We start from the raw sequence: 16,056 nt of genomic DNA on the forward strand, positions 1-16,056 counted from the left end.
GGATTGTGAGTTTGAACAGCTTCTGTCCCTAACAGGCAGTGAATATTAAATAGTCAAGGAAAAAAGCAACTACTGGTTTTATGTCACTTGGTTCATTCGTGAGCAGTGGAAAAATATCTGCTCAATAAATTAAAAGGTTCAGTGGCACATTAATGAGGAAGAGGATAATAAATCAGTATTTAATGTGTCAATGTGCTAGAACCCTGCTATGTGCTTTCATATACATGATCTCATTTACACCTCTGGCATTTAGGGAATAAGGACCATGCAAGGGGAAACTGTCCTACCAAAAATGCAAATACCACTTCTATTGAGAAATGATCTAGACAAAGTTTGAGACTGTCAGAGCCTCCAGAATTTTTAAATTGAAGGCGTTAAAAGAATAGTGTTGGAAAGAGGGACTGAGGGACTTGCCTGGAGCTAAGGTTTATATACAGCACTTTATAGAAGTCTGAGAAAAAGTCACTTGTCAATATCAAAGCATGCTGCAGTTCCCTGGGATTGGGTTCTCAGCACACATTCTCTTCCAAGAGCTATACTTTTTCCCCAAACTTTACAAACTGCTATTCCTTTTCTTGTCAACTCCTCCTCATCCTGCAATTTTCAGTTTAAATGGCATGTCCTCACAGAAGCATTCCATTCCCCCTTACCCTAGTCTGGGTTAGGTCAAGCTGATATTCTCACTAAATAGACCCCCTCTACTTTTGCTTCCATTACACTTATTTCAATTTCCAAGTGTGTACATTTATATATATCATTTAACATTGTTTTCCTAACTATAGGTCAGACTATTACATTAAACTGGCAGACTAGTATTTTGACATATGAATTTATTAGTTGAAAACAACTAGAGTATCTAATAATAAATGAGCTATGAGATAAACAGGGACCATGACGTGGCTATTAAAAACAATGGTTTACTAAAGGCTTTAGAAACACAGGATAAAAAAATATTTGTTATACAGTAAGTAAAATCAAGAGAGAAATGTTCTTTGTGATCACAACAACGACAACAAAAGCATAAGAAAAATCTGAAATGTTAAATAAGTGACAAAATTATGGGTATTTTTAATTTTTGTCATCATACTTTTCTGCCTGGCTATAAATATTTTTAAAAATCTATGTTCCAGTATAAAATTTCTTCTATTGCTGTTCTGCTTTGGTATAGATTACCATTTAAAATACTCTCTCCACTCCACTTTTCTTTACTATTTCATGTTTCTTTTGTTTCTTTTCTTCTCTACCTGAAAATTTAGGTGAAACTTCACTTTCCCAAGATGCTCTATTTATACCATTCATCTACTGGAAAGTCTACCATGTGCCTAGTGCAGGCAATACAAGGTGAGGAAGATCCAGGTCCTGCTCACAGTTTGTATGTAAGTATAGCTTACACTGCCCAAGGATGCCCGAGAATGTGCCAAGAGCCTAGGTGCTCTCTCTTTTTTTGCAAGACACACTGCAAGCTCCCATGAAAGCTGGGACCAAGGTCCTGTATCTCAAAAGGAAAGTGGATTTGTCAAGAACTTGTTCTTGTTCTTCCAGAGCACTTTACCTTGTGGGCACTTTAATGAAAATGCTGATTAACTGGTGGTGAAACTGGAATTGGAGACATATTTGAAAGAATACACCATCTGCTCACCTCTCATATCCAAGAAGGGCATTATTCAAGTCCTCATTCACTTGAAGTAGCTCAACAGTTACATCTTCATTCTCCACCACCACCAAGAGGTCCATGATCCTTTCCTGCATCTCCCGACCTGTCTTATAAAGTTTCTGCCCAAAAAAAGAGAGAGAAATTTCTTTTTCTATGCTAGGAATGGTCTACAAAAGACAAACTGACTTGCCAATTTGCAAATATCTGTGATCACCTAAACACTGAGTCACCTATGGGAGACTATGGACAGCTCATCCTCAACAGAGGGCAATGAGTCATAAAATGATTATATTTTCCTCCAAAAATAATGACATTATGGTACACCAAAGAGAACACAATAATTAGAAGTGGTATATTCTTACACTGCTTATTAGCTGTGCCATGTTGGGGGAAAAAAAATCACTCGTTTTCTAAATTTCGGTTTTCTCATATGATGAACGAAAATCATACTATTTGCCACAATTACCTCAAGGATTGACAGAAAAATTAAATGATACGTGTGTAATGAGGAACTATGTAACTATAAAACACTACATAAACATAAAATGCTATTGTCATTATTAGTGGCAGTGAAAGAAAGCAGTTAAAGTACATTTACGGCACTTTAATTTTATTTCCTTTATTTTAATTAAACATTTAGAGTTTATAGTTACTAATTACATTCCAAGACAAAATGAACCAGGAGAAATAACTAGAATCACTGCTTTGAGCTTTGACTCCATCCCCAAGGCCAGCTTTATCTCAGAAGTATCAGAAGCATCTACAGCATACCTACTTAACAAAATCTTCTGGGGGGGCCAGAGGGGTTGTCTGGGAATCTACACTTTTACCAGGCACCCAAATGTTTCTAAGGGTCACTGACATTTGAAAACTGCTGCCTTATAACTTACATCTTTCTAAGGTATATAACAAACCTGAGGAGCATAAACTGATTCTAATATTTCTTCAATCCTACCTTGGCTAGAGTTTGGTCATGTAATAGTAACATTAACATCAGGTAAAAACACAAGAAATTTTCCCTTTCACAGTGAAAGTCATAGAACTTGCTAAAACTTCATGCTAAAACATTATCTGACTCTTTCAAAACCTCAAGAAAGAAGGACGGGCTGAAAACTATGCTTCATGAAAACCACTGAGAATCTATTACAAGGCTCCTGACAGGAAATCTCTACATAAACAAATCAAACCATTATTAACTGGCATTTAGACCCAGAGATACAGTCTCTAATTCCATGAAATCATAAAAATATTTAGAAGACAAAATACAATAAAATGAGAAAAAAGTGAGACAGACTAGAAGCTAGATTTAAGTTTTTATAAGATCTATCTCATAAAAAGTTTTTATACTTGGTATGTGCAGCGAGAAAGAATATTTACTAATGATTTGGCCATAATCAGCAGTAGTCTAGGACAGGATTCTAAAAATCTTTTTAAAAATCCAGATAGTAAATATTTTCAGCTTTGTAGGCCATATGGATGTTTTCCCAACTACTGTAGCATAACAGACAGTATGTAAACAAATGGGTATGGCCATGCTCCAACAAAATGGTCATTTACAAAGACAGGTGGCAGATTGGATTTGGTCCTTGGGCCATAGTCTGTGGCCCCCTTGTACAGTGTGAAGAGAACAGACTTTGGACTCAATAAGCCTGAGTTCAAATCCTACCTCTCCCATATATACATACTTGATATGTTTTTCACCTGTAAAACAAAGGTAACAAGTACCATCTTGGAGGCTTGTAAAAACAGGAAGTGGTGAATGTGGAAGCATCAGAGTATCTAGCATACAGTGGGTAGTCAATAAATGCATTATGGTTACCTAAAAAGGTATCACTGAGAGTTTAACAAGATAACTAACACAATCCTATAATGCTTGCACTATTACCCAGGACCCAATGTTATACAAAGAAAAGAACTAAGGGTGACATGTAAAAGAAACCTCATCATGAATGGGAACTTTACCTTTATTCTTGCTTTTAGCTAGGGTATTGAAACTGTTCTTATTATTCACTGCCACTCTTGCTAGAGCAATGTCAAGATCAAGGAAATATAATGTTAGGTGCCTGTGATAAAAATGCAGAAAGTAATTTGACATGAATATGCAGCCCCCCTGGTCACATGAAGACACTCCCTTTGCCCCGCCAAGAGACAGATGGAATGGAAAACATGAAAGGACCACTGCATCTCTCAGCAGGTTTGCAAAGCAGAATTTGAAAAACCTCAAAAGCCAGCCTACTCTGATCTTTGCGAATGATGTCTGTCTCAGAGGAGGGCTGAGCCATCTGGAAAAAGCGTAGGATCAAGTACCACAGAAAAAAAAGGATGGGTCAGTAGTTCCCCACGGCATGCACTTGCAGGCCTGGTAGATGGTGGAGAACGAGGGAAAGAGAGTCAAAACACAGAGAAACACCTGCTGGTGTACATGTCCGTCCCAGAGCCCCCAGCATCACCTCCCTTTATATCAAATCAAAGCCAAGGCAGGCTTCTGAGTTAAAGTGAATTTAACAATCAATTCAAAAGTCTTTCCTGCAAAACAAAAAGAATCTCATTAAGAGTTTCCTCTTCTCACATCCATCTGGCTCCTACTCCTCTACAGAGCACTGAAGAATTCAGGAAGGAGCTCCCTTTGCACTTTCAACCTCAGCTATAATCATCCCACATTCACTCTCCAGGGCAGCTCAAAAAAAGAAAAAGAAAAGTGCTTGAATATTTCTCTTGGAAGAGTAAAATCAGAAGAAGAGTGTTTGCTTGAAAGCCTTCTCTGGAAATATCTGTATGGCAATACTCTTTTATTATCAGCTCCTAACATATTTCCTCTCTTCCAGTGCTCCCACCCAGAGTGCAGCTGACCCAAAAAACATCTCTAGGTGCTCAAAAGAAAAACTCCCCCTGTTCTCCCTGAAGCCAAACAGTTCTCAGCCTAACTGCTTAAAACAGTCTGTTTTTCCTTATATAGGCCTCAGGTGAATGACAAATGAATTGGAAAATAATCCTTATAAAAATCACTAACTTATTAGAATCCCACTTATTCATTTTCCAAACTAAATGTTGTCAATGTTTTATTTCCCTAATGCCTTCAAGGCAGGTTGGCAACTGGTCAGAACAAGCCTTCACCATCACAGCTAAGACCCAGGCAAAGTACTTGACCATGAGAATGCCCAGAAGCCCCCTGAAGGAAAGCATGCATATAGGATATATAGATATGTTCAGATGTTCATTGGGTATTGTCATAGTAGATAGAATTACACATGACAACTGATAAGAGTGCTGAGTTCCCACTCTGGGGAGCTATGTCACATCCCCCAATGGAACAGCAACAACCCCCCAAGTGCAAGAGCAAAGACTAGTGAAGAAAGACGGTCCAGTGATGGGTCCTTGATACTGATGACTATGTTTATGAGCCTGTGTGCTTGAAATTTCAACTAGGCCTAGAGCTGCAGGGTGCCTAAGAGTTACCTCCTGAGAGCCTCCATGTTGCTCAAATGTGGCCACTCTCTAATCCAAATTCAACATGTAAGTGCATTACCTTCCCTCCAGTGTGGGACATGACTCCCGGGGATGAACCTCCCTGGCACTGAGGGATTACCACCATCACCATCTGGTGATGCAACTGGAAAAAGACCTGAACAAAAGGGGAAATGGTAAAGACAAATGAGTTTATATGGTTAAGAGACTTCAAAATGAGTCAGGAGGGCATCAGAGGGGTTGTGCTTATGAATGCCTTAGCAGGATCCCAGAGACAGCCCAAGTAGATATAACCCAGGTATGGGTGTTTCTGAGGGCTACAGAGACACACAGATTCTACAGTTATGACAGATGGCTCTGGAGTTCATTGCCTTGCCAGTAGGCCCTATTTTAGAATTTGTGCTCCTGATTGTGATGGAGTTGGTCTAAGATGTGACCTCCCTACACATGCCTCTTCTGTCACTTTTACTGAACCTGTGATTGGTGCTGGGGTTTGTATATGCTCAGGAGACTTGAATCTCTGGACTGTTCATGTGCCAGCTGGGCCCTGAGCTTCAGCAGAGTTGCAAAACCTATTCCCCAGTTCATTGAACTTACCCAGGTCAGCTGACAGGGAGGTGAGAAAGGTCAACCACCACAACAGGAACTGACAGTGTCTACAACTGCAAGCAGGAGTATCACACCCATCAGCCATGTGGGATCTAAGCCCTTGCTCAATTCAGAGGTGGAGTGGACATCACCACCCCAGAGTCCACAGGACGGAAGAATATAATATGGATTGGAGTGGACTTGATGGTGTTCTACTATAGTACTGTTGTGACTCTAACAATGGAAGAAATTGCATCGCTGATGTGGAGATGGTGGCCACAGGAGTTGCTGAGGGCAGGGAAAGGGAGGAAGGGGTATGATATGGGGCATTTTCAGGCCTTGGAGTTGTGCTGAATGATACTACAGGGACAGATGCAGGACATTATATATCCTGCCATAACCCACTGGATGGACTGGGGGAGAGTGTGAACTATAATGCAAACTATGGTCCGTGAGGTTTGGCAGTGCTCTGGGCTGTCTTCACCAAATGCAATGAATGTGCCTTACTGATGAGGGCGGATGTTGTTGTGGGAGGAGCAGGAGTGGGGACTTCTTATGTTTTTTAATATAACGTTTTATGTGATTTATCTTTAAAAAAAAAAAAAAGGAAATAAATTAAAAACAAACAAACAAAAAAACAAAGCCTTAAATGTTATGGCCAAATGCCAGCCAAAAACGTGGTTCGAGGTTCCACCTGAAACTCTGGGGCTCAAAAAAGCTTGGATAACTCCAAACAGAAAGGCCTTCCCATTGGTTCCCTGAAAGCTAACAGGTGCAGCCTGAGTAGTCTGTAGTATAAATCACTAGGAAGACAGAAAAGCAACCAATCAGAACAGCAAAGAGCTCAGATCCCTCCTCAAAGTGGGGAAGGGGAGGAGGAAAGAACAGCTTTAAAGAAGCTCACCCAGGGTCCCAGCATGCCCACACCCACGTCTAGGTGTGTACGTCCCCTTTCTCTCCTTTCTCAAAAAACTCTACTTGCTTGCCTACCCTATGGCATATCCTTAAATTCCTTTATGTGAAGTAGGCAAGAACCTAGAACCCAGACGACTTGCCTTTGTTTTCTTTAACTACTTATTCTTTCTTTTGTTCTCGGTCATTAATTTTTCAAAAAGCATCAATTCAGTTCAACAAACATTTAAAGTAATACCCATGTGAAAAGACAACAGGTGGCTTGGAGCTAAGTTCCCCAGAAAAACATGTTCTAAACTTAAGCCATTCTTGTGGGGGTGAACCCTTGTAAACAAGACCTTCTCATGAGGTTACTTTCAGTTAAGGTGTGGCCCAACTGATTCAGGATGGGCCTTAATCCTGTTACTGGAGGTCTTCTAGAAAAGGCCTCAAAGAAGAAAGGGAAAGGGAGCAACCAGAAGCTAGACATCAACACACGAGAAAAACTAGGAGAGGCTGCCTATTGCCGTGTGACAGAAAACCCAAGGACCAAGGATCTCTAGCAACCAGCCCCAGAACACCACAGTCTTCTGGGAGAAAGCACTGCCTCAGTGATGCCTTAGTTTTGGACTTCTCCTAGTCTCAAAACCGTGAGCCAATAAATCCCCATTGTTTAAGCCAATCCACTGTATGGTATTTGTGTTAGCTGCAAGGAAACTAAAACCATGTATACTAGAAAGTCGACCCTGGTTTCAAAATCAGAAACAAGTGGTATAGAGAATAGCACCTAGGCTTGGGAGAATGAAGTTCTAGCTCCAGCTCCACACTTGCCACTGTGCCATCACTTCCCTCTTTTTATCTGCAAAGAAATAGAGATGAACTCAATGACATTGAAAGTCCTTTTGCTCTTAACACCTTACAAGTTTTTGAATGGTAAAGACAGTAAGAATAATCTAGGGAGCAATGATTTTTTTTTTAAACTCTCTTAGGTTTTTGTCTCAACTGGTTACAAACTATCCTTACAGAATCAAATTTTAGAATCATGATTTTATATTTCTTTAATAAGTTAGATTAAGGCATTCTTTAATTGTACTTTCAAAATTAGAGCTCACCACTTTATTCTACAGAAGGCTAAATCATTCTAGATTTAGACAGAAAATAAGATAAGAAAGATTAAAATGAGAGGTACCAGGGAAAGATGGCTACTCAAGGTATAAGTATGTTGGTCCAAAGCTGAGTACACAATGCCAAGATAACAAATGCAGAACATGTCATGCAACGCTTCATTCCAGTGGCCAGAACTGACATCCTTAACTCACTGCAATACTCAGGCTGGATACAGCCTCAGAATCCTTGTTCTCCAGTAGAAATTGATCATATCTGAGAAACAAAATGAAACAGACCTAACACCCCTAACGAAATTCAAAGTCTGTGAGCTCCACATGATACCAAGCAAAAGTGGGTTCTTTCATCCCGGCACACTTTCAAGACCAATTCCTGAGATACCAGGGTTTCAGAGAGAAAGAGTTTTTTTGCACAAGCAGAGGACAGTAGACTAGTGGCCCAAAAACAGCCTTTCCAAACTGCAGAAATTCTAAAATTTTATAACGTCAGGATGCTAATGAGTAATTAGGGTGGAGCTGGCACAGGTTCCTTCTTTGATAAACATTAAGAAGCTGAACAAGATGGTGGCAGGAGGGCACCAAACCAGGATGAGTCACAGGGTTCTGGGATGGGGTATATAGGGTACACAGAACAGAGGTCGGTTACAAGGTTTTTTATATATTTTTTTAGGAGGTACTGGAGATTGAACCCAGTACACCTTGTACATGGGAAGCAGGTGCTCAACCACTGAACTACATCTGCTCCCCAGTGAGAGTTGGTGTTTTTGTTTGTTTTTCGGAGGTACCAGGGATCAACCCGTGACTTGCACGTGGAAAGCAGGAGCTCACCCCCTGAGCTACATCCATTCCTTCATAAGGATATTAAACAAAGGAGGGTGGAATGGATGCCATTATAACAGTAAGCATACACAAGGGTGAATCTAGTTCTGGAATAACCACACAAGGGTAAGGTGACTCTAGAATTATCATCACAAAATTAAGCATACACGAGGATAAGGCTAAATTTAGTGTAATCATAAACAGGGGTGAAACCGGTCTAGCTAGCTTCAGTAATTTCAGGTATTAACTTTTGACTATTTTATAATATAAAGTCATCTGTATAATGATTTAGTAACCATAATTATTTGTTATTCTTAACCCTAGGTTACATACAGAGGTGGGATAAAGTTTCTAATGACACAAAATGGTTTCACTGCCTTACAGCCTAACAAATAGGAGTCCCATTAATTAGTAGTGCTACAGGATATAACTGCTCAAAATACATTGGAGGTATAGACAGAAGATTCTAAGTAAATATATGGAACTTAAAATGGAAGGAAACAGGGAATAGGTCCGAAATAAACAGAACAGCTTCTAGTAGGTAAGCACAAACACATGAAACAGGAAATATGGACTTGTCTTAATGTTCACTTTGGGCACATATGAGTGTGACAATTGGTAAAGTCTGTGCATAAAAACAACCAAGAAGTTTTTAAGGGGAGATGTTCCTTGTGTGCTGGAAGCCTCCCTTTTGCCCTCCAGATCCACTCCCCACTGTCTCCACCCTGTTCTGTGCCTTGGGGCTGACCTTCAGGGACTGTATCAATAGGTCCCCTGCTCTCCTGCTTCTGGTTGGGTTCAGCCAGCAGGATGTGCTAAGAGGAAATCAGAGCAAGGGAGAAGAGAGGTCTGGATTTTTATTCCTTCCGCTCATCCCACCAAAGACACTGCTGCTCTCAAGGATGCCTTTTCCACATGATTCTTTTCCTTGTGTTCTGACAAAAGTTCCCTACTGTTAGCCCACTCTTACAAGCCCCAGGGTAGTGGATTAGCTCTGGTGGTTTCCCTGGACCCAACCATACCTTGCTAAATAATAGTCCTATGGATAAACTCTCCTCAAATTTGACTGATACACCTTACAAGGTTTGAAAACAGTATGATACCAGTACGGAGATACATAAACAAATGAAGGAAAGAGAACAGCTTCCAGGGAAACGGACTTGGCCCAATGGATAGGGCGTCTGTCTACCACATGGGAGGTCTGAGGTTCAAACCCCGGGCCTCCTTGACCCATGTGGAGCTGGCCCATGTGCAGTGCTGATGTGCGCAAGGAGTGCTGTGCCATGTAGGGATGTCCTCCGCGTAGGGGAGCCCCATGCACAAGGAGTGCACCCGGTAAGGAGAGCCTCCCAGCGCAAAACAAAGTTCAGCCTGCCCAGGAATGGTGCCGCCCACACAGAGAGTTGACACAACAAGATGACGCAACAAAAAGAGATGCACATTCCCGTGCCGCTGACAACAAAAGTGGACAAAAGAAGAACATGCAGCAAATCGACACAGAGAACAGACAACTGGGGCAAGGGTGGAAGGGGAGAGAAATAAATAAAAAATAAATCTTTAAAAAAAAAAAAAGAAGAGAATAGCTTCCAGAAAGACATCCTTACATTAAAATACAACATGTCATATAAGGGGGAGTTTGAAATCAGTGGGAAAAGGACAAATTGTTACTCGGTCAACCAGCCATCTAAATGAAAAAAATAATAAGTGAAGGTAAAGTCCCTATCTCATACCGAAGATAAAGATTTGAATTTTAAACCACATAAAAGCTAGGGGAAATAGATCATTAAACATATTTCTACTGAGTGATTACATTGTACCAGATACTGCTCTTGGATTGTACCAGATACTGATCCTGGAGTCAAGATCTCAGCAGTGGACAAGACAAGTTCTGTGGCAGGAGGTAAAGACAGCTGAACAAATATGCAAAGAGTGTATGAGACCGTGTCAGAGCTGGCTGGAGAATGAGAACTTTAATGTGATAAGAAGGTGGCAGACTTTGGACTGGAGAGTCAGGGAACACTTCTCAGAGGAAGCCACACACTGAGATCTGAATGACAAGAGAAAGCTGGCCATCTGCAGTCCAGGTGAAGCGTGAGAGTCAGTGGTGGCAAGAATGAAGCCAGTGTGTTCAAGGAACAGGAAGGGGCTGGTGTGCATGAACCAAGGAGGAAAGCAAGAGGCACAGACTGCAGGGAAAAAGGCAGGCAGGAGCTCTGGAGTGGATGTGTCATCAGAAGGAGGCGGCTGGATTTTATTCCAAGTGTAATGGGAAGCCACTGGAAGGTTTCAAGCAAGGGGCATGACTTGATTTACCTTTTAAAAAGCTAAATAGTTGTTGGTTTCTAGCACTGTACTATATTCAATATCTTGAAAATCCCTCTTGAAAATAAAACACCAAAAAATGCCAGCTGCAATATAAAAAATATTTTAACATGCTTGCCTAAACTTTCAAGAAAATATGAGAAACCTTCAAAGGCTGAAAAAATAAGATCCAAAGAGAAGAGTCAAAAAAAAAAGGCAAAAGTGCTTTAAAAGACATCCGTCAATCTCTAATAACCCACTGTTTTAAGCAGAGCCAGGAGGAAAAGCCTTGGCCTGAATAAGATGGGGAGATGGGCTAAAGACCCCCACATGTAGCTGGGAGTCCCTAAAAGGCTATTCTCTACGTAAGTCAGTAAATTAAAAAAACACATCAGCTCCACAAAGGGCAACAGCAAGGAAAATGGTGCTTCAGTCTTGGTTTTCAATGGAAAGAAGGATAATAAATCACTTTCCTGAGACTCATAACCATAAGCTTCCCCTAATTTGAGTTTGGGGACTGAATTCATACTACCTATGTAGTCTGAAATACCTTAAGCTAGTAGCCAAATTTAAAATAGTCTTGAGGTGGAGAGCCCTTGATGTCTGTTTGACGGAGGAAAAATTCCCTTTGCAGAAATACACCTGTCACAGAAAATGTATGTGCATAAAGTAACAATGAACATAAACTGATTATAAGAAAATTAAAACCAACAAACAAAATAAGCCACTGTATTAGTTTCTTATTGTTGCTGGAACAAATTACCACAAACTTAGTGGCTTAAAACTGCACAAATTTGTTAGCTTACAATTCTAAAGGTAAAAAAAAAAATCAAAGTGTTAGCAGAATGGCATTCCTTCTGGAGGGTTCAGGTGAAAATCTTTGGCTTTTTCAGCTTCCAAAGGCTACCTACATTCCTTGTCTCATGGGCTCTTCCTCTGTCTTCAGAACCAGCAGTATAGCATCTTCTCTCCTCTCTAATCTCTACTTCTCTCCTTACATCTTCTAACTCTAACTCCACTGCCTCCCTCTTATAAGGATCCTTGTGATATTATTGGGCCCTCCGGATAATCTAGAATAATCTCATCCCAAGACCCTTAACTTAATCACAATTGGCGAAGTCCCTTTTGCCATATGAGGGAACATAGTCACAGGTGCTTCTTTGAGGAGCCTACCCAGAGTTTGCCCTCTGGTCCCCAAAGATTTTTGTCTATTCCACATAAAAAATACATATATGCCATCCCAACATCCTCTGATGGCTCAACCTAGGACAGCATCGACTCAAAGTCCAAAATCTCATCTAAATATCACGATCTCAAAGGTTCCTAGTCTCATCTTAAGTCAGATATGGGTGAAACTCTAGGTATGATCCACCTTGGGACAAAACTGCTCTCCAACTGTGGACCTGCAAAATTAGAAAACAAATTATCTGCTCCCAAAATACAAGGTGGGGCAGGCAATGGATACCAGTTACAGACATTCCCATTCAAATAGGGAGGAAACTGAAGGGAAAATAGAGCTACCCATTCCAAGCAATTTCAATATCCAGCAGAGCAAATTTAATGAAGTTTCAAAGGCCTGGGGATAATCCTCTGTAATTTGAAGCTCCATTTACTGGCTGTGCCCTCTGAGTTATCCTTCTTTTTTGAGGAAGGGGAGCAGTATCTGTAGCTGAGTAGTTTTATCAGCCTGTTTTCTTGCCTTTATAATTTTGAGTCTAAGAGTCTTCTTTAATTTCATCTTTCTCTGCCCCTTTCAGCACATGCTGGCAGTTTCTCTTGATATAATATCCTCAAGAAATGTGAGGGTCTTCCACACATGTCTTCTAATTTCTGATGTATTAGGTTCTTTGTGCTCTGGTATTCACTCCATTAGACCACAGGCTTCTCCCCAGATCTTTTCTAGATAATCCCATGTCTATTTTGGGATTCTGCTAAAATGGAAGAGGGATACATAAATCATGTCTAAATCTCTGCAAGAGCTCTGTGTGATAAAGAAAAAAACTAACTCTTTGATCCTTCTAATGCACTAACAAAAGGTTCTCCAGCTTGGCTTTCTCTCCAGAGCATGCTTTCCTGAATCTCCTAGGTTTAGCATCAGTTGCAATCTGGACAGGCTGAGAATTTCCCACATCATCAAATCCTGGTTCTTTTTGGTTTGACAGTTCTCTAAATTGCTTTTTCCTCTCATATTTTACTATAAACAACAAGAATAAACCAGGCCACACCTTCAAAACTTTGCTTAGAAATCTCAGTTAAATATCCAAATATTGTATCATATAAAAAGATTCCCTTTCTTCCAGTTTAAAATAACATGTTCCTGCTTTTCTTCTGAACCTTCCCCATCAGTGCCATATTTCCACCAACAGACTTCATGATAATTTAGGTATTCTCTAAGTTGTAGGTTCTCCTTACGTGTTCTTTACTTCCTTCTAAGCCCTCACCACCAGCAGCACCTTTAAGTCCATATTCCTACCAACAGCCTTTTTATGGTAATCTAGGCTCTTTTGTGCCTCTAAAAATTCATTCAGTCTCTACCACTGCCCAAATTCCAAAGTCACTTCCATATTTTCAAGTATTTATTACAGCAGTACCACACTTCAGGGAACCAAAATCTGTATGAGTTTCTTATTGCTGCTGTAATAAATTACCACAAACTTGGTGGCTTGAAACACAAATTTACTTTCTTATAGTCCTGGAGGTCAGAGGTCTAAAATCAAAGTGCTGGCAAGGTTGTGTTCTTTCTGGAGGCTACAGGGAAAAATCTGTTTCCTTGACTTTTACAGCTTCTAAAGGCTGCCCACGTTCCTTAGCTCATGATCAATTCTTATCACTTCAACCTCTCACTTCCAACATCGCATCTCATACTAACTCTGATCCTGCCTCCCTCTTACAGGACTCTTGTGATTACAGTGGGTTCACCCATATAACTGAGGATAAATCCCCATGTTCAGATCCACAACTCAATCATGGCTGCAAAGCACTTGCCCAATGGCCATTTTCTTGGTTCCACCGTCATCAAGCATCTAGGAGTCGACCAAGCTCCAGACCTCTCCCTCCAAGAGGGTTCAGGTGATTGCCACAAATTACCCAATCTTTGGGTTAGTCTTAACCCTCCTCATACAGTGACATGAAGACAACATCCCCCCTAACCTTTGGCATACAGGCTTCACCCTCTCAGAGCAAAGAGTTTACCACCTGACCTTCCCTAACTTTTGGCATACAGGCTCAACCCTCTCAGAGCAACAAGTTGACCGTCTGGCTTTCCATAACCTTTGGGGGAAAGGTCCACCCCTCTAAGACCTGTGAGGTGCTGACCTTAACTACCCTAATCCTTGGGGAATGTGCTTCACCCTCTCTGTACCCTGGGGCAGCAAAACTCCCCCAGAACATCGGGCAGGAACATCCACCCTCTTCAACTGCTAGGGCAAACTCACCCTCTCTATACACATGGATGGGGTTCTTCTCTTGGCTCAAGATGATGTTTTAATTCCAGATCTCAGCTTCCATGTTTTCCTCTTGAAGTAGTTTCCCCTTCAATCTCTCCTTTCCATGTCCCTTTTATTCCAGGCTGACAGTGCTTTTGTTCATACAGCTCTCTCAAAAAGTCTGTTGGTTAAGCATGCAGGAAGCAGGGGTCCAAGCCATCAGAGAGTAAGACTTTCCACAAGTCTTTCTGACATAACTGCATCTTCAATCCTGATTTACAAGTTCCAAGTTTAGTTAAGTCCTCCAGTGGGGCACTTTCATCTGGGAGCTTGATGTCCAGAGGCACGGAATTTCAAGAATCAGTTTCTGTTTTCTTTGTGCCCGAGAGTTCAGTCCTCAGCCTATCTCTTTCGTCTAGCATTTTGCTACAAGCTGCAAGCAGAAGCCAAGCCGCATTCTCTAAGGATACTTTGGAAATTTCTTCAGCTAAATGCCCAAGCTCACCATTTTCAAATTCTGCCTTCCATAAAACACCAGGAGTTAATCTTGCTAAGTTCTCTGCAACTTTAAAACATGGATCGCCTTTCCTCCAGTTTCCAATAATAGTTTAATCATTTACATCTAAGGTGTCATAAAAAGTCTCTTTAGCATCCATATTGCTGTCAGCAATCTCTTCAAAGCAATCTAGGCCTTTTCCATCAAGCATCTCAGAATTCCTCAAAAAAAAAAAAAAGTACCCCTTACCCATTTATAATACTGTTCCACCATTTCGGCAATTGCAAAAGCACTTCCCACTCCTCAGTACCAAATTCGGTATTAGTCAAAAGGGTGCTGATGCAAATACCAGAAATTGGTTGGTTTTTATAAAGGGTATTCATTTGGGGAAGAAGCTTACAGATATCAGGCCATAAAGCATAAGTTACTTCCTTTACCAAAGTCTATTTCCACATGTTGGAGCAAGGTGGCTGCAAGGGTTCATTCAGGCTTCCTGGGTTCCTCCCTCCCTAAGGCTTCTTTTTCCTGGGCTCAGGATTCCTCTTTCTGGGGCTTGCTTCTGTTTCCTCAGTGAGTTTACTTCCCAGGGCTCTAGCTTAAGGCTTCAGCATCAAATTCCAACATCAAAGCCCCTCAACTCTGTCCTTTGCCATGCCTTTTATCTCTGAGTCCCCACCCTCCAAACTCAAGGCCCTACTGGCACAAGAGGTTTATATAATTACTTAATCTAGTAAACCTAGGAACCCAATATAATCTAATATGCCCAGAGGAAAAGATCAGTTTACAAAAATAATCCAATATTTCCTTTTTTAAAATTTATTTCCCCTCCCCCCTGTGGCTTGCTTGTTGTCTGCTCTCTGTGTCCATTCGCTGTACATTCTTCTGTGTTTTTTTTCCCCGCTTGTCTCCCATTTTTGTTGTGTTACCTTGCTGAGTCAGCTTTCTGTGGTGCCTGACGGCCAGGCGGCACTCCACAGCATGCAGGTGAGCCTGCCTTCACAAGAAGGCCCCAGGATGTGAACCTAGGTCCTCCCATGTGGTAGATAGGAGCCCAACTGATTGAGCCACAGCTGCTTTCCCCTATATTTCTTTTTGGAATTCATCAATAATATCAAACTGCTACACAAGGAAAATAAAATTTAATACATAATAGGTCAAAATCAGATCAGTTTGCTAAAGAGAGAATTAGTGACTTGATAATGGACCTGAAAGAATCAAAGAAATGCATGAGAGACAGTCATAAAAAATATAAAAACGAGGTTAAGAGACAGAGAAGATCTATTAAGGCCTTAC

The 16,056-nt window shown here is 40.9% G+C and overlaps 1 protein-coding gene across 2 annotated transcripts in view; it reads right to left on the reverse strand.

The window, feature by feature from the left end:
* TOM1L1 (target of myb1 like 1 membrane trafficking protein) overlaps window positions 1-16,056 on the reverse strand; it is a 64,266-nt gene that overhangs the window by 22,542 nt on the left and 25,668 nt on the right. For both annotated transcript variants that reach the window (XR_188143.4, XM_004457222.5), the window contains exon 8: window positions 1,640-1,773. Coding sequence is in view for 1 of the 2 variants with exons in the window: in XM_004457222.5 (XP_004457279.2) it covers window positions 1,640-1,773 (134 nt within the window). In the remaining variant the exon portion in view is untranslated. The remainder of the gene's footprint in view (window positions 1-1,639; window positions 1,774-16,056) is intronic.

This window comes from Dasypus novemcinctus, chromosome 21 (genome assembly GCF_030445035.2).
Source record: "Dasypus novemcinctus isolate mDasNov1 chromosome 21, mDasNov1.1.hap2, whole genome shotgun sequence".
Lineage (NCBI taxonomy): Eukaryota > Metazoa > Chordata > Mammalia > Cingulata > Dasypodidae > Dasypus > Dasypus novemcinctus.